This window comes from Oryx dammah, unplaced genomic scaffold, assembly GCF_014754425.2.
Source record: "Oryx dammah isolate SB20612 unplaced genomic scaffold, SCBI_Odam_1.1 HiC_scaffold_16, whole genome shotgun sequence".
In the NCBI taxonomy this organism is placed as follows: Eukaryota; Metazoa; Chordata; class Mammalia; order Artiodactyla; family Bovidae; genus Oryx; species Oryx dammah.
Genome location: NW_024070200.1, coordinates 62953443 through 62973502, shown reverse-complemented (window position 1 = coordinate 62973502; position 20060 = coordinate 62953443). Strand labels below are relative to the sequence as shown.

The 20060-nt window shown below is 40.2% G+C and overlaps 1 protein-coding gene across 2 annotated transcripts in view; it reads right to left on the bottom strand.

Moving 5' to 3' along the window:
- Positions 1–20060, bottom strand: part of ASB7 (ankyrin repeat and SOCS box containing 7) — a 54741-nt gene that overhangs the window by 25260 nt on the left and 9421 nt on the right. For both annotated transcript variants that reach the window (XM_040257037.1, XM_040257036.1), the window contains exon 4: positions 19199–19465. In XM_040257037.1, coding sequence (XP_040112971.1) covers positions 19199–19409 — 211 coding nt within the window. In that variant the 5' untranslated portion in view covers positions 19410–19465. The remainder of the gene's footprint in view (positions 1–19198; positions 19466–20060) is intronic.

Here is a 20060-nt window from a genome sequence, read left to right as displayed (position 1 = left end):
GTTTAGAAAAGGCAGAGGAACCAGAGATCAAATTGTCAACATTTGCTGAATCATTGAGAAAGCAAGCGAACTCCAGAAAAACTTCTGCTTCACTGACTATGCTAAAGCCTTTGACTGTGTGGCTAATAATAAACTGGAAAATTCTTCAAGAGACGGGAATACCAGACCACTTTACCTGTCTCCCAAGAATCCATAGGGTCAAGAAAACAAAAAAAGCACATAACCAATAACAAGTATCAGGTTTTCACTACAGATCCTGTAGACACGAAAAGGATAATAACGAATATAATGAGCACCCTTGCGGTTCAAGGGTGTTTAACAGTTAGAACCAGACATGGAACAACTGTCTGGTTCAAAATTGGAGAAGCACTTCCCTGATGGCTCAGATGATCAAGAATCTGCCTGCAATGCAGGAGATCCGAGTTCAATCCCTGGGTCAGCAAGATCCCCTGGAGAAAGGAATGGCTACCCACACCACTATCTATTCTTGCCTGGGAAATTCCATGGAACCTGGCAGGTTACAGTCCATGGAGTCATAAAGAATTGGACACAAGTTAGCAACTGAAAAACATATTGTCGATTCCGCTTTCTGCATCTATTGGAATGATCATTTGGTATTTACTTTTATTCTATTAACAGTGTAAATTACTCAATATATTTTCAGATATTAAGGTAAGTTTGCATTCCTGGGGTAAACACTCCTTAGCTGTGATATATTCCTTTTTATATAATGGTGTATGAGACTTGATAGTACTGTGTTAAGGGTATTTCTATCTGTTGTCATAAGGGATAGTGCTCTGTTGTTTTCATTCCTTGAAATATCTTTACTTGGTTTCAGGGTACTACAAACCTTATACAATTTAAGTCTGGGATCATTTCCTCAGAGTTTGTTAATGTTTATGCCTTTATTATTTGAAATAATTCAACAGAAAAGGCAGCCGGGTCTAAGGTTTTTAGCACAGTTTTAGTTATGAACTAAGTTTCTTTGTTGTAAACTGATCAAATTATTCTGTTTAGTTCTGGCCATTTGTGTATTTCAAGCAAACTGTCCATTTCTTCTAAATGGCAGAAGGGTGCTCATTATGTTCCTTATTATCATTTTAGTGTCTACAGGATCTGCAGTGAAAACCTAATACTTGTTATTGCTTATGTGCTTTTTTGTTTTCTTCATCAGTCTACCTTGAGGTTTATCAATTGTATTGATCTTTTCAAAGAACCAGCTTTTTCTTGTTTTCATCAATTTTTCCCGTGATTTGTCTATTTCCCATTCCACTGATTTCTTCTGTTTATAATTTCATCCCTATTCTTACTTTGAATGTAATTCTAGCAATACAGAGAAACTGTACCCTGAGAGCCCCCTTTCCTCTCCCTTCCTTTGCGCTATTACTGTCATATACATTACATCTTTATATAAGCCCAACCACCGTTTTGTAATTATTTATGCTGTCTTTTAAGAGGTGAAAAGGGGGAAACATATTTACACTGTCTATGGCAGCACGCTGCTCAGGGGGCCCCTCCCGTAACCCCTGCCTCTTGATGCGCACGCCCTTGTGTAAATCTCTCCCCATGCAGATGAGCAGGACCTGGACTTCCCGCTAACCTAAACCCGGCAAAGGTGACGGAATGCCACTGCTGCGTATGCCATGATACACGAGGCTCCATCTTGCTAGCAGACTCACTGCAGCAACTCTCCCTGCTGCCTGCACGAACTAAGGGGTCTTGCTGGGAAAGCCCACAGGACAAGAATCTGCAGTTTACCTCTAAGAACTACTGGCAACCTTCAGCTACGGCCCTCAGTCCTATACAACCAAGGGAATTAATCTGATGACAACCTGAGTGAGCTTGGAAGCAAATTCTTCCCCAGTTAAGCCTACAGATGAGAACAGTCTGGCCAACACCTTAAAACTGGGAGGTAATAAAAGCAATAGGAATGAACACACTGTTTTTTACATGCATAGTTACCTTTACCAGTGATTTTTATTTGTCCTGTGAATTTGGATTACACATGGTACTTTTCTTTCAGCTAAAAGGACTTCTTTCTTTGCATGTGTTGGTATGCTTAATAATATTCCACAGATCTGTGGGGCCCCTGAGTGAGGCTCTGACACTGCTTACAGCAAGTAAGAGAATCACTTCACATGTAACAGGAGACCTGGCAAATGAGACAGCTATATGGGCTTCAATAAGCTGCCACATATTCCTGGAAATTTGGAAGGCTGATACATGTTTAAGAAAGACCAGAGAGGACCCCAGTTATCTACTCATCTCTGGTTAAACATGAGGCCAGAAAATGAAAGTTGGGGCATACCTATAAATTATCTGATTACTGTATGTGTCTAAACCTAATACACAGATCACGTTGGCAAAGTAAAAGTTTTACTGCCTCAAATTGCTTAAGCACAACCTCTGACCAGTTACTGGTCAAACAAGTTATTCTGACCATAAGCTATCTTAAATATCTTATTGTCATTTTTTTTCAAAATTCTTTTTTATGCATGTTCCTCAGACTGGATAATGTTTATTGATCAATTTTCAAAGTCACAAATTCCTTCTTGAGCCAGCTCAAATCTCTGTTAATCACTCTAATGAATTCATTTATTATTGCACTTTCAATTCTAGAATTTATATATATAAAAATATTATATATATACATATACACACTCCTGTATATATATTGTTGTTCAGTTGCTCAATCTTGTCTGACTCTTTTACAATCCCATGGACTGCAGCACGCCAGGCCTCCCTATCCTTCACCATCTCCTGGAGTTTGCTCAAACTCATGTCCATTGAGTCGGTGATGCCATCCAACCGTCTCGTCCTCTGTCGTTCCCTTCTCCTCCTGTCTTCAATCTTTCGCAGCATCAGGGTCTTTCCTAATGAGTCAGCTCTGCACATCAGGTGGCCACAATACTGGGCCTTCAGTTTCTTTACTGATCATCTCTATCTGATGAGTCACAGTCACACGTTGTCATTTCATTCTTTGAACATGGTTTCCTTAGTTCTCTACCTTTATAATAGCTATCCTGAAACTTTTTTAAATGTAGCATCTGCCTCTTCAGACTCATTTTGTATTAGCTAGTTCCATTTCCTATGTATGAGCAATACATTCCAGTTTATTAGCAAGTCTCTTGATTTTACTGAAAATTGAACATCTTAGACTATATCACAGCATCCCTGGATTTTTATCCTTACATCTTCTAGGTTGGCTGCTGTCATTATTAGTTTTAGTGAATTGCCTAAACTAATTTTACATAGTTTGTCTTCCTGAAGAGTATACAGTGTCTCTGCTCAGTTGTCATTGTCAAAGCAGGGCTTCTAGGGGCTGCTCCTAGGAATAACTTATACTTGACCAGTAACTGGTTAGAGATTGTGCTTAAGCAATTTGAACCAGTAAGGCTTCCATCTTTTGCCAAGGAGATCTGTGTGTAGGTTGATACATACATTTAATAATCAGACAATTTACAAATATGTCACAGCTTTCATTTTCTGGCTTCAAGTTCAACGAGAGATGAGTCGATAACTGGGTCCTCTCTGGTCTTTCTTAAGCATGCATCAGCCTTCCAAATTCCCAAGAATACACAGCAGCTTATCAAAGCCCACATGGCTATCTCATTTGTCAGGTCTCCTATTAAATGTGAGTCTGCTCTGTTGCTTGCCCCAACTGGTATTAGAGCCTTAATCAAGTAGCTGTGCCGCAAGTCAAACAAGCCTGCAGTTTGTTTACCACCTAGATCAAGACCAGGGTTATTTTCAACAGCAGTCCAAGCATGGGGCATTTCCATGGGCTCCAAAATCAGGTCAGTCCCTTCTGCAATCAAGCAGGATTCCAGCTCTCATGATACTGTGACACAGAGCTTGTTGGAGAGCAGAGAGAATAAAACGGGAATAGCCACTTTGGGCTCAATTTCTTCTTTTTCAAGTTTAAGTTAAAAAATAACTGATTTATGATGGTTTGTCTTTCCTGTTCAAACATTTAAAGCTATAAATTCCTCTCTAAGCACTGCTCTAGTATACCCCAGAAATTCTGGTATGCTGTGCTTTCACTATCATTCAGTTCAAAATTTGACTTCCAAACGTCTGAGGCTGTCCTAGATATGTTGATGTTGTTGATTTCTAATAGAATTCCATTGCAGTTAGGGAATATACCCTTAAGATTTCAGCCTTTTAACCTTTACTGACACTTACTTTACTGCCAGCATATGGCTTATTCCAGTGGCCATAACACACACACACAGAATGCATATTCTGAAAGTGCTGGATGCTATTTTCAAAAACAATATGTCAATGTGTTTGATAATGTTTTTAAGATTTTCTCTAGATATTGATATTTTACATCTAGATGTTCTATCAATTGCTGAGAAATGTTAAAATATTCAGGATTGTGAAATTGTCCATTTCTCCCTTTCATTGTCAATTTTTTGCCTCACGTATTTTGAAGTTCCCTTTTCGGGCACATTTTATGAGTGTTATTCCTCCTAGTGAAGTGCCCCACTTGTCACTATGAAACGCCTCTGTTTAGTTCTGATAGTAGTCTATGTCTTAATCTATTTCATACGCCACTAATGTAGCCTCTCAGGCTTTCACATGCTTGCTATTTGCATGGTATATTTCCAGAACATATACCATCCATCTACCTACTTTCAACCTACCTGTACCTTTAAAGTATATCTTTATAAGCAGCATATAATTTAGTTTTGTCTACTTACCTTTCTGATAATTTCTAGATTTTCATCAGAGTGTTTTGTTCATTAATGTTTAATGTAAATATTGATATAATTGATTTACCATTTTATTATTGTTTTCCATTTGTCTCCTAGTCTCTCTTCTTTCCTTTATACCTTTTTAAAAATATTATCAGAACAATTTTTAGCATTCCATTTTAATTTCTCCATTGATGTTCTAGCTATACGTCTTTGCATTATCTTTTTTTTTTTTAAACTGGTTGTCCTAAGGATTAAAATATATACACTAATTTGGTCAAAAACATTACCAGAGTATTTACAGAGGTTATTACATGCTTCCCATCTGTGTTTAAAAGCTCAAATACTCTTGGACATTATAAAATCCTAAAAGTGGGAAACTCAGAATTTTACAAAATATATGTATAAGCATTGCACCTTAATTTGCTATTTATGTGATTACTCTTCTTAAAAGTTGTAAAAGTACCAAATGCAAAGTGAAGTGGCACAGGAAAAGACACTGCTTCGAGGTCTAGAAACAGCTATGCAATGTGCCATAAGTGTCATTATAGGAAAGAAAAGCAACAGTGATGGAGGAAAAGAATCTAGACAAATCCTTAAAACTTGACTAATAATTCACCACAGAACAAAGAACTGGAGAGTCAGGTGGTGTAATGTTCCCAAATAGGATTTCCCCAAGAAACATTACTTTTTTGCTAATGAAAAACTGAAAATTTAGAAAAGCAGCAAAGCAAAAACAGCATTCCTCAATAACTACTGTCCACAGTGATGGCAGAAAGCTTTCAGCTTTCCTTTTATATATTTAAAAAATATATATAACTGTAATCATAGTCTAATTATTTTTCCCTCTATATTTAGGCACTGAAAATGCCTCCATTTTCAAAATTACATATAATAAAGGGTAAAATTTTCATACAGGAAAAAATTCCTGCATTTAAGCTGCTTCTTGGAATAAATAAATAAAAGTAGATTTACTGGCAAAAAGAGCTCCCATTTCTCAGGATCTAACACATACTACTAAACTTCTTTCCACAAATGCTTTCATAAATGTCTACCATCAATGTCCCCATTTCACCACATTTGGGATTACCATTTGTAAAATCTTTCATTTTTGAAAAATGAAAAATAATTTCTCATGATCATGCTATGAATTTCTTTGACCAATCCCTTATCTCCCATTTATTTTCTGTTTCAGCAAGAGGATTTTATCTACTGTACCGAGAGGAGACCTGAGACACTTTTCTCAGTTTACTCTGGGGATCTGCTTTATGAAATTAACTTCTAGAGCTTCAGCTTACTGCCCTCCAGGTCTGTTTGCATAAACACCAAATCTGAAGATAAATAAACACACCAGCTAATACACGGTCTCTTACTGTTACACTCTTGAAATGTTCAATGTAGTATTAGAATTTTTAGAAAGATTCAAAGTGGGAAAATGAATACAATACTGGGTTTCTTAAAATTTGCACTCTTATGGCAAACATTCTTCCCCATAATTCAAACGGCACACTAACCTCATCAGAAAGACCACCGGGATGAGGACAAAGATACAATCATATGCATCACATTTTTGTTTGGAAACACTGATATTTTTGGACTTTATAAAACCCTAAGCGTTCATCATTTTGAAGCAGGATATTTGAAAGTAAAACAGCAAAATATCACTTACTTATATGCACAGGCCAACGTTTTATGCTCTACTAGTCACGTGTGGCTACTGAGCACCTTTAACAGGGATAGTGTGACTGTGGAACTGAAGTTTTTAACTTACCTGTAAATACAGGCATCTATTTTACTGACTACACTTTACTGCACTTAGAGATACTGACTACGTTTTTTAAAAACTGTAAGTTGGCAACATCACCTACAGCAACTAAATCAGTGCCATTTTCCAACAGTATTTGCTCATTTTGTCTCCCTGTATCATATTAGGATAATTCTTGAAATATTTCAAACTTTTTCATCATTATTATATTTGTTATGGTGATCAGTTATCTTAGCTGTGACTATTTCAATTATTTAGGGTTGCCACAAAACCACCCATAATAAGACAGTCAACTTAACAAATGTTGTATGTGTCCTGACTGCTCCACCAACCCCAGTCTCTCTCTCTTCTCAGGCCTATCTCCTGGGACACAAATGATCAGGCCTTTAACTGTTGAAAATGAAGAGTCACATGTCTCTCACTTTAAATCAAAAGCTAGAAATGATTAAGCTTAGTGAGGAAGATGTTGAAAACTGAGACACGCCGAAAGCTAGCTTCTTTGCAAAATAGTTAGCTAAGATGTGAATGCAAAGGAAATATTCTTGAAGGAAATTAAAAGGGCTACTCCAATGAACACAGGAATAATAAAAAAGTGGAGTAGCCTTTTTTATGATATGGAGAAAGTTTGAGTGGGCCAAACAGAAGATCAAAATAGCCACAACATGCCCTAATTTAGCCAAAGCCTAATTTGGAGAAGGCCCTAATTTGCTTCAGCTATATGAAGGCTGCAAGAGGTGAGGAAACTTCAAAAAAAAAAAAAAAAAGTCTGAAGCTAGCAGAGGTTGATTCATGAAGTTCCAGGAAAGAGGCCATCTCCATACATCACAATGTAAGACAAAGCAGCACGTGCTGATGGAAAAGTTGCTGCAAATTCTCTAGAAGACAATTAATGAAGATGGCCACACTAAACAACAGTGATTCGATGTTATTGGAATAAGAGGCTACCTAGGACTTTCATAGAGGAGTGAAAGTCTGGCTTCAAAGCACAGGCTGACTCTTGTTAAAGCAGCTGGTGACTTTAAGTTGAAGCCAGTGCTCATTTACCATTCCAAAGTCCGAGGACACTTAGGAATTGTATCAAACTACCCTGCCTTTGCTCTATAAATGGAACAACAAAGCCTGGATGACAGTACACCTGTGTACAATACAGTTTACTGAATGTATAAAGCTCAAAGTCAAGAACTGCTGCTCAGAAATAAAGATTCCTTTCAAATATTACTGCTCACTGACAATGCACCTAGCCATCCAAAAGCTATGATAGAGATATAAATAAGATCAATTCTGTTTTCATGCCTAACACAATATCCATTCTGTAGTTCATAGGTTAAGGTGTAATTTCGACTATGAAATTTTACTACTGAAGAAATGCATTGCCTAAGGCTACAGATGCCATAGATAGTGATTCCTCTGATGGATGTGGGAAAAGTTAATTGAAAAATTTTTAGAAAGAATTCACCATTCTAGATGCCATTTAGAACATTCATGACTCATAGGAAGGGGACAAAATATCAATATTAAGAGCTGGAAGAAGTTGATTCCAACTCTCATAGATGATGCTGAGAGGGTCAAGACCAGTGCAGGAAGGAACTGCAGATTACTTAGTAAGAGAACTAGAATTAGGGGTGGAGCCTAAAGACGTGAGTGAGTGAACTGCTGCAATCTCATGATGAAATTTTAAGAGATGAGGAGTTGCTTCTCATGGACAAGTAATGAAAGTGATTTCTTAAGATGGAATCTGGAGGTTGTTGAAATCACAACAAAGACTTCAGGATATTACATAAACTTAGTTGATAAAACAGCAATAGGGTTTGACAGAATTAACTCCAATTTTGAAAGCAGTTCTGCTGTGAATAAAATGCTATCAAACATTTGTGCAGGCTATAGGGAAGTCATTTGTGAAAGGAAGAGTTAACTGATGGTCAAACTTCATTTGTGTCATATTTTAAGAAACTGCCACAGCCACTCCAGCCTTCAGCAGCCTCCACCTTGATGAGTCAGTAGCCATCAACATGAGGAAAGATCCTCCACCGGCAAAAGGATTATAACTCACTGAAGGCTCAGATGACGGCAATTTTTTAGCAATAAAGCATTTTTTAACTCAAGTATGTACATTGTTTCTTCCGACAGTTCCCAGACTACAGTATAGTCTAAACATAACTTTTACGTGCACTAGGAAACCAAAAAATTCGTGTGACTCCCCCTACTGCAACATTCGCTTCACTGTGATGGTCTGGAATTGAGCCCTGAGTATCTCTGAGGTATGCCTGCTGCTACACATGCTATAGACAGCACGGGTTTAGATTACACTGAAGACAGCCTCATATTACTTTTTCCCCCGTTTGGAACACAGACAGTATTAGTAACACAAACTTGCTCATAAGCACACGTCACACAGCTGCTCCCCAGCCAGGCTGCCTTCTGCAGTCACATCGCTGTCACCACAGCACAGAGAGGGCAACTTCTGAGATCCGAGTTTTGATAGATCTGTGTGCTCACTCACTGGTAGGTTCACTGTGCAGGTGCACAGATTTACCTGAAAGATTCAATCCTTTAATGCACTTGAGATTAAAAATTTCTGGTAGGGTGAAAGGCTTAAATTAAATATCTATGTCTCCCCTCACACACCCCCCGACCAACTGCTTTGGCTAACTTTCTCCTATTCATTCAGTAAATGACAACTCTTTTCTTCCAAACCCTCAGCCCCCAAACCTTAGTTATTCCCCTTAGAAACCTCAGGGTTTCCTTCCCTCTCACCTCACAGTCAATCTATCATCACAGCGTGTTGTCTCCATTTTCAAAATATATCCAGTATCTGACCACTTCTCAACACATCCACTGCTATCATGTAGCCCAAGCCATGGATATCTCTCATCTGAACTATTTCAAAGTATTGGAGAGGTTTTCTGATTTTTTTCCCCTGCTCGTCTACAATCTGTCTTTCTCAGAGCAGCCAGAGTGAGTCTTTCAGGAAGTTCGTATCATTCCTCAGTTGAGAAGCGGTCACTGGCACCCCTCCCTTCTCACTCCGAGCACAGGTAAAGGTCTAAGAGCTACAGGACATGTTGCCTGACTCTTGAGCCCTGTTTGGTCCCCTCTCCCGTCATTCTGCTCCAGCCACCATCTTCCTGGCTTCTTCTTGAAAGTGCTAAGATGTTCCCAACCTAGAGTTTTACTTAACACTTTTCTCCCAGATACCTACATGGTTTGGTCTTCATTTCTTTCAGGCCTCAGCTAACATGTCACGTTAGAGGCCTTCCACGAATACCTAATTTAAAATAGCAGTCTGTACCTCTTTACCTCTTCTCTGATTCTTTTCTTTTCACAATCTGATATTGTATACTGTCAGTTACTGAAACGTAAGTGTCACAACAGTAGAGACTTTATTTTGTTACTGTAGTCCCAGCCCTCCGAACAGTGCCTGGCACAAAGCAGGTGCTCAGGAAACACACGTGGGGTGCAGGGAGATGAGGCTGCAGTCCTGATCAGGCAGCAACGCCTGAAGTCTTGGGCCCTTTCACTAAGTTCACAATGCTACAACCAGTGAGCTTTTCCACAGCACACATCTGTTTCTCCCACTCCTCTCTCTCACATGGCTCACCACTGCCCCCCAAATAGATTGGATTGGATGCGCTCCAATCACGCTGAATCTCAGCTCCTAAAACCAAACACGCTTCCTTTTTCCTTCAACCCTTCATCAGTGTCTTCTGAGTTTGGAGTAACTCCACAACGCCAACCTTCCAGCACCCTGCATGGCCTCACCTTTCAAGACCACAACCAAACCACGCTTGCCGCAGCAGGCCTTCGCTGCCTCTCCCGCCACCTCCACCCCCACCACAGTGGGCGGTGGCTTATGAACAGTGCTCAGCTCAGCCTCTCGGTCCTGCACTGCCTTCTTACAGGTCATACGGAATCAACTTACAAGGGGAATTGATGGTGAGCAAATTACTTACCATTCTGTGGCTCAGTTTTCTCAGTGGAAAACACACTCCTTACTTACTTAACCTCGTGAACAGTTGTGCAGAATCAGGCTGATACTAAATGTTCAACAAATGCTGGCTATAAATCCATCCCCCCAGTAGACTGTGGAGTATCAGAAGCGGAACATAATGATTAGGTCCACATCTCAGGGCCTGGCCAGAGCCTAGCATATGTCAGGCACTCAATAAATACCTGCTGAATAAATACCTGAACAAGTGGCCAACTGGCCACCTCCCCCTCCTCTATCTGTGCGGATTCTCTTTCTCTGTGCAGAGGTGGGGGAGGGAGGAGGGAGAGAGGAAAGCAAATCCTGTTTCTGTGCATTTCTCCCTGCCCCATATTTGAATTTTTGACTTCATTTCACCTTAATGTCCAGCACAAAATAAGCTTGTTAACAGGATAGGGCCAACCTAACTCAGTTTAAAAGCTCTTAAAGAAACTGTGGTTTAAGGAAAAGAGCAGGTATGAAGAATTCAGGCACTTTTCTAATCCTACCAGAAGACTGGCCCATTTCAATCAATATTTTTTAATAATAATAATAATAATAATAATAAAGGATCAGCCTTGTCTCTGTAAAGTTGGGGAACAATTATCTTAGGTAACTGGTGTTTATTTCTTCTTTCTCTCTCTCAATGAGAATACAGACACGGGTTCTGTCCTCATGAAGCCTCAAACTAGAAGAGAACTAAATAGAATACTACAAAAGTAATTTATTATTTTATTATTAATAAAATAAATTATTATTTCATTGCTTGTGACAGGAGCTACAATACAAAGGTACAGAGCCTAGCAGTACCATATCACAGAGAGATCTGACCGAGTCCGGATGGTGAGGGGAGGCTTCCCTGAGAAGCGTGGGGAGAGGTGAGTGAGGCAGCAGAGGCCAGGGGAAAGGGCAGCTCACAGACAAACTGGGAGACACGGCAGACGAGCAGACACTGCAGGGCCACGAGGTCACCTTAGGGACTCAGAACTACCCTGAGAGAAGGGGGAAGCCACTGATGGATTTTAAGAAGACATACTGTAACTGTCATTTTTAAGAGGTCACTGCATTTGCAGACTAGCCGGGAGGGCGCTGACTGGAAGCAGAGATGAAAGAGACACTTAACAGTTCTGGTGAGGAACAAGGTTTCCTTACCCAGAGGCAGGACAGTGCCTCCAATGAAAGGGAGTGAAATGATCTGACAACTATTGAGAAGGGTAGTTTCGAGGTTTCTGGCACAGCTTTGGGGCCATTTACTGCAGAAGAACATGGTCAAGCAGCAGCTCATGCTGAGCCGTGAGCCGGGAGCATGGAGACGATGAACAGGCAGCACCAGTCTGCGATCAGAAGCCAGGCCAAGACAAAATACCGAGCGTGTTTAACATCACGTGCGGCCAAGGCGAGCGGAGAGCAGGAGGAGGGCTCCACTCCTATCTATGTTCCCCAACTGACACATAATGTGCTCTTAAAAACTACTCCGTAAAGTTCTTATTCTACTAGGGAAATGTGAAAAAGGAGGACGTAAAAGGTGCTATACAAGAATGAGTGAGGGATTTCTGCAAAGTATGTAATTTTGTTGTTTTAAAGTTTTATATGGAAATGCAAAGTGATAAAATTAGCCAGGGCTTCCAGGCGGCTCAGTGGTAAAGAATCCGCCTGCCAATGCAGGAAATGTGGGTTCAGTCCCTGGGTCGGGACGATCCCCTGCAGAAGGAAAGGAAAACCCACTCTCCTCTGGGAAATCCCCCAGACAGAGGAGCCTGGCAGGCGGTAGTCCATGGGGCAGCAAAGAGTCAAATACAATGTAGCAACTGAGACAACAACAACAAAGAGTAGCCTAGGCATCCCTAAAGAACAGGGAGAGGAGGTCTGCTCTCCCAGATACTAAACCTTATTAGAGAACAACAATTTACAACAATACCATTACTTTGCCGACTAAGGTCCGTCTAGTCAAGGCTATGGTTTTTCCTGTGGTCATGTATGGATGTGAGAGTTGGACTGTGAAGAAGGCTGAGCGCCAAAGAATTGATGCTTTTGAACTGTGGTGTTGGAGAAGACTCTTGAGAGTCCCTTGGACTGCAAGGAGATCCAACCAGTCCATTCTGAAGGAGATCAGCCCTGGGATTTCTTTGGAAGGAATGATGCTAAAGCTGAAAGTCCAATACTTTGGCCACCTCATGCAAAGAGTTGACTCGCTGGAAAAGACTCTGATGCTGGGAGGGATTGGGGGCAGGAGGAGAAGGGGACGACCGAGGATGAGATGGCTGGATGGCATCACTGACTTGATGGACGTTGAGTCTGAGTGAACTCCGGGAGTTGGTGATGGACAGGGAGGCCTGGCATGCTGCGATTCATGGGGTCGCAAAGAGTCGGACACGACTGAGTGACTGAACTGAACTGATACTCACCTAGGGACATACTGACAACAGAATTAATGGAACCATGCATGTTGGCAGGGCACAACAATGAGAAAGAAGGGATGATGTAGGCTTCCTTTATGTATGAAATTGTAACTGTGTGATACACCAAAACCAATTCTGGATAGATTAAGGTCCTAAACATCATGAAACTTTTTAGAACAAAGTACAGGCAAATAATGACCCTGTGGTATGATGTACAAGACACAGAAAGCACAACTCATAAGGCAAAAGAAAAACACAATTTACTTAATGTAAACTTCTGCCCAGTAAAAACAAGCACAGCGAGAAAGTGAAAAAGCTACCAACTGGGAGAAGACTGCTGCAACATGTAACTACCAGCAGAGAATATATAGACAACTCCTGCAAGCAGTCAGAAAGAGACACGCAAAGAGCCCAGCCCCGCAAGGCTTTGCTACTCATCTCACTTTTGCCAGGGTTGGGGGAAGAAGCGAGCACGTCACACAGGAGAGCAAACCACCTAGCAACATACTCCTGGCAAAGGCAGGGGCATGGGCCCTCTCACACCAGCTAGGGACAGAGCCATTAACGACCTTCTCTGGAGGACAATTTGTCAATATCCATTAAAAAAAAAAACAAAAACAAAAAACAAAAACTAACGATCCTTTGATTGTACTTCTAGGAATTATCCAAGAGATAAACTCACACATGTAAAAAGATCAGTCAAGGACATTCTCTGTAATACTGGTCCTAGAAGAAGAAAAATGAAAAATTAGAATGTCCAAAATAGGGAATAAGTTTAAAGAAATTACATCCATACAATAGAATCAGTGACAGGGAACTATCACTTATTGAAACTGTTATGAAAAAATCAAGATGCAGATCCAATGACTAACAAAAGGGAAGCAGGCAAGAAGGTGGCTGGTGGAAAACTATGTACTCGTAGATGCAGACTGTCTCTTCAGGGACACAGCAGAATCCAGTGAGCGTGCCTCTGGGCAGCAGAGGAAAAGACCAGCACCGAGGGTCAGATGTTTCCCTCTCAACAATCTGTTCCTTACACCTCTCCTTTAGGTGTTAACCATGTATATGGATGCATGTGTTACCTTCTCAACAAATAAAATGTCCTACTGAGAAACATTCAGCCTCTCTCAAAAAATAAAAAAGGTTGATTTAAACAAATGATAGTATATCCATACTAATAAATACTACCTAGCAGTTGAAACAGGAGATGGCCAAGACTGAACGTCGACATCCTAGCAATCAGCGAACTGAAATGGACTGGAATGGGTGAATTTAACTCAGATGACCATCATATCTACTACTGTGGGCAGTAATCCCTTAGAAGAAATGGAGTAGCCATCATGGGCAACAAGAGTCTGAAAGGCAGTACTTGGATGCAATCTCAAAAATGACAAAATGATCTCTGTTTGTTTCTAAGGCAAACCATTCAATATCACGGTGATCCAAAAAGCTGAAGTTGAATGGTTCTATGAAGACCTACAAGACCTTTTAGAACTAACACCCAAAAAAGATGTAATTTTCATTATAGGGGACTGGAATGCAAAAATAGGAAGTCAAGAAACAGCCAAAATAACAGGCAAATTTGGCCTTGCAGTATGGAGTGAAGAAGGGCAAAGGCTAATAGAGTTTTGCCAAGAGAATGAACTGGTCATAGCAAACACCCTCTTCCAACCACACAAGAGAAGACTCTACACATGGACATCACCAGATGGCCAACACCGAAATCAGATTGATTATATTCTTTGCAGCCAAAGATGGAGAAGCTCTATACAGTCAGCAAAAACAAGACCAGGAGCTGACTGTGGCTCAGACCATGAACTCCTTAATGCCAAATTCAGACTTAAATTGAAGAAAGTAGGGATAACCATTAGACCATTTAGGTATGACCTAAATAAAATCCCTAATGATTATACAGTGGAAGTTAGAAATAGATTTAAGGTACTAGATCTGATACACAGAGTTCCTGATGAACTATGGACAGAGGTTCGTGACACTGTACAAGAGACAGGGATCGAGACCATCCGCATGGAAGAGAAATGCAAAAAAAGCAAAATGGCCATCTGAGGAGCCCTTACAAATAACTGTGAAAAGAGGAGAAGGAAAAAGCAAAGGACAAAAGAAAAGATAAAAGCATCTGAATGCAGAGTTCCAAAGAATAGCAAGAAGAGATAAGAAAGCCTTCTTCAGCGATCAATGGAAAGAAATAGAGGAAAACAACAGAATGGGAAAGACTAGAGATCTCGTCAAGAAACTTAGAGATACCAAGGGAACATTTCATGCAAAGATGGGCTCGATAAAGGACAGAAATGGTATGGACCTAACAGAAGCAGAAGATATTAAGAACAGGTGGCAAGAATACACAGAACTGTACAAAAAAGAGCTTCATGACCCAGATAATCACGATGGTGTGATCACTCATCTAGAGCCAGACATCTTGGAATGTGAAGTCAAGTTGGCCTTAGAAATCATTACTAGGAACAAACCCAGTGGAGGTGATGGAATTCCATTTGAGCTGTTTCAAATCCTGAAAGATGATGCTGTGAAACTGCTGCACTCAATATGCCAACAAATTTGGAAAACTCAGCAGTGGCCAGGAGAGTGGAAAAGGTCAGTTTTCATTCCAATCCCAAAGAAAGGCAATGCCAAATAATGCTCAAACTACCACACAATTACACTCATCTCACACGCTAGTAAAGTAATGCTCAAAATTCTCCAAGCCAGGCTTCAGCAATGCGTGAACCATGAACTTCCAGATGTTCAAGCTGGTTTTAGAAAAGGCAGAGGAACCAGAGATAAAATTGCCAACATCCACTGGATCATGGAAAAAGCAAGAGAGTTCCAGAAAACATCTATTTCTGCTTTATTGACTATGCCAAAGCCTTTGACTATGTGGATCACAATAAACTGTGGAAAATTCTGAAAGAGATGGGAACACCAGACCACCTAACCTGCCTCTTGAGAAATCTGTATGCAGGTCAGGAAGCAACAGTTAGAACTGGACATGGAACAACAGACTGGTTCCAAATAGGAAAAGGAGTATGACAAGGCTGTATATTGTCACCCTGCTTATTTAACTTCTATGCAGAGAACATCATGAGAAACGCTGGACTGGAAGAAACACAAGCTGGAATCAAGATTGCCAGGAGAAATATCAATAATCTCAGACATGCAGATAATACCATCCTTATGGCAGAAAGTGAAGAGGAACAAAAAAGCCTCTTGATGAGAGTGAAAGAGGAGAGTGAAAAAGTTGGCTTAAAGCTCAACATTCAGAAAACAAAGATCATGGCATCTGGTCCCATCACTTCATGGGAAACAGATGGGGAAACAGTGGAAACAGTGTCAGACTTTATTTTGGGGGGCTCCAAAATCACTGCAGATGGTGAATGCAGCCATGAAATTAAAAGACGCTTACTCCTTGGAAGGAAAGTTATAACCAACCTAGATAGCATATTCAAAAGCAGAGATATTACTTTGCCAACAAAGGTCTGTCTAGTCTAGGCTATGTTTTTTCCAGTGGTCATGTATGGATATGAGAGTTGGACAGTGAAGAAAGTTGAGCGCCAAAGAATTGATGCTTTTGAACTGTGGTGTTGGAGAAGACTCTTGAGAGTCCCTTGGACTGCAAGGAGATCCAACCAGTCCATCCTAAAGGAAATCAGTCCTGGGTATCCTTTGGAAGGAATGATGCTGAGGCTGAAACTCCAATACTTTGGCCACCTCATGCGAAGAGTTGACTCACTAGAAAAGACTCTGATGCTGGGAGGGATTGGGGGCAGGAGGAGAAGGGGACGACAGAGGATGAGATGGCTGGATGGCATCATTGACTCGATGCACATGAGTCTGAGTGAACTCCGGGAGTTGGTGATGGACAGGGAGGCCTGGTGTGCTGTGATTCATGGGGTCGCAAAGAGTCAGACACAACTGAGCGACTGAACTGAACTGAACTGAGCAGCTGAACAGAGAAAACCTATATATGATTCCCAGGTGGCACAGTGGTAAAGAATCTGCTGCCAATGCAGGAGAATCAAGAGATGTGGGTTTGATCCCTGGCCAGGAAGATTGCTGGAGGAGGAAATGGCAACCCACTCCAGGATTCTTACCTGAAGAATTCCATGGACAGAGGAGCCTGGCAGGCTATAGTCCATGGTGTCACAGCGAGTTGGATGTAACTGAGTGACTAAACACACACACACAAACCGGTATGTATTACTATGGGATAGGTACAAGACTTCTTTGTGGGGACAAGACTTCTTTTTGGGGTAATGGAAATGTTTCAGAGTTGGTTGTGGTGAAAGATGTGCAACTCTATGAATACATTAAAATCTACTAAATTGTATACTTGAAAAGGGCAAATTGTAAGGTTTGTGAATTATCTCTCAATAAAAGCTGTTAAAAAAGTATCTATATACACATATGTATAGAAACAGAGAGTAGGGGTTGGGGGGAGAAATAGAGCTCAGCAAACGGGACCCAGAGGCCAAATCTAGAGTACCACTGGTGTTTATAGATAAAGTTCAACCAGCACACAGCTACATTCATTCCTTCACACTGCATATGACAGCTTTCATGCCACAAAGGCAGAGTTGAGCAGCTAACAACAGAAAAAGAAGGGCTTGCAAAGCCCCAAATATTTACTATTTGGCCTTTTACAGAAAAAGTCTGCCAACCTAACATTTAAAAAATTCTTAAGTTACATATAGCTGAGCAAAAAATAACAGTTGCAGAATTTCAACACAGTCAGTATAATTTATATTCTAAAACCACAGACAACACAATAAGATGTATTTTCTAGAAGTATGTTCAGAAATGATCTAGAAAAATAAGGACCAAACCAAACTTAGAGCCATGAGTTACTTCTGGGCAGTGGTGGGCAGACACGGGTTGGAAGCTGACCAAAGGGGACTTTGGCTTTATTTATAATTTATCTGAAATTGTGTTTTATTTGTTTTAAGGAGACAAGTTCATATATTACCTGAGTAACTGACCTTTCTTTTTTAATTAGTTTTTTAAAAGCAAGGCTGCCAGATGCAGAAAGTAACACGACTAGGTCGAATTTAAAAATCTGAGTTCAGTTCCTTATTTTGCTTAAGCAGTATCAGAATTTTAACTATTCTGATTCTACACCCACTTCTTAGTTTTTCCAGATCTTTCTTCTGGCATTCCTCATACAGTACTCCTTCACAGCCTTTCGCGCTGACGTTTTCAAGTTTGAAGGTGAAATGAGGCATGAGCAAGGGCCACAGGGAGGGGCAGAGGACAGCCACAAAAGAGGCCCAGGCTAGCGAATGGTGGGGTCCTGTCAACGGCCAACTATTTTTGGGACATAATTCTTATTTCAGGGCCACTAAGACATGTGATGATTCCTAGTCTCAGTTTAGCAGTGCCCTGCAGTTAGTCCACGCTCACAGCCTTCATATTCCTATCTTCACATTATTCACAAGACCCTAATGACAGCTGTGCGACTTCTAACATTTTCCATACTTCAAAATAGTTTCCAAGTTTGACTAGTCAAAAGTACAGCACAGAAATGGAACTAAATGATTGTTAATAAGCAATCCAGGCCCTAGAGTAGTACATAATGAATCCTGAGTTCCAACTAAGCTGCTTTACATCATAATTTACGAAAATAATATGAATACAAAAAAATACATTTGTTCATCTTGTACACTTGTACAAGTGTAGATCTAGGAAAATAAATTAAACGGAAATCTAATAGGGAAACAAGTGAGTTTAAGACAATTATTAGTTACTATTAATTATGGGAATGGACAGTTTTTCAAAGCAAAAACATAAAATGGTAAATGTAGCTTCCAACTGCATATAAAATTAGACTTCAGATAATCTTGTAGGATATCTAGAAACTATGTACAATTCTAGAAAAGGCAAGAGCTAAAACAGTAATAAAAGCATCTAAAAATGCTTTTAGAAGAGGTAAATTCAAAAGATAGGGTATCATGAAGGCCATGGTATTTATAGGGGCCTATGGTATCTGTCTGCTAGAGCAATTCTCAACAGGGGGAACTTGAGCAATTCTTAGTTGTTGGGACCACAGCCACTTCTGCTTCTCAAACAAAGCAGGTGGACAACCTGAAGAAGGGTTGCTTTTAGTTGAAATAATCTGGGGAAATCTAGCTATATAGAAACTGGAGTTACAAGGGGGAAAAAAGCACATTCATCAAACCAATTTTTTAGACAATCTGGTTTTAAACAAAACTCAGCATAATTATAACAAAGGAGAGAAGAAGAAGTCGAATATTAGAAAAAAGAAGCATTGGAAATTATATACACATGCACACATTACTTTAAGCTGAACAGAATTTCATTTGTTTCTTCTTGGGGAAAAAAGGTTTGCTCCCAGTAAACTCACCTCCATGCTCTAGAAATACTCGAACACATCTTTCCTTTCCTCTTGCTGCAGAGAAATGAAGCAGGGTCCAGCCATTAGCATCCCGGCCATTTGGAGAGTAGCCTTGCTCTAACATCTTCCGCACTGTGTGAACATCCCCGGCAGCCACTGCAGCTTGAATCTGCAACTCTTCCTGGAGCTCAGGGTTCCTTCGACAATGGTGGTGTAACATCCTAGCTGAGTCCACTTTTTTTTTTACAAAGGATTCATTAGGTCACAGGGATCAGCCTTGAAAGGTAGGCACAATACATAAAATTTAGAATACCTGACACCTGACAGTGTGTTCATTAAATACCCCAGAATTTTCCATTGCTAACTCATGTAAGACTCAGTGATGACATTTCATTCCATAACAAATTAACATGTATCTGTTTTGACTAGAACTTTCAGCAATTTCCCTAAGATTATAAAAGATTTCAAAAAGAAAGCAAGGCATCAAGTCCTAAAATGCTGTAACAGGAAATTTCCTCTTACAGCCTTTTGTAAACTCAGAGCAAATATCAGTGAATACAACATAAAAGGGAAGGTGATGCTGGGCAGCTGAAGATGGATACAACAGAGGAAGCAAATGAGTACTTGTTTTAGGATTTCACATTTACCTAAAGCACATGGAAAAGTTAATTTATAAACTATTCAAGAAATCTATCACACATCAATAAGTAAATACCAAGTATCAAATGGACAATTCATAGACTAGCAAGACTAAAGACCTTCAACTATGAGAAGCAGTTTAACATTTAAAAAAAAGGCGAAGACCTTTAGGCTGGTTTCCCAAAAATATTTCAATAATATTTTATTTTTAGCCCCAAAGAGTGGAAAGCTG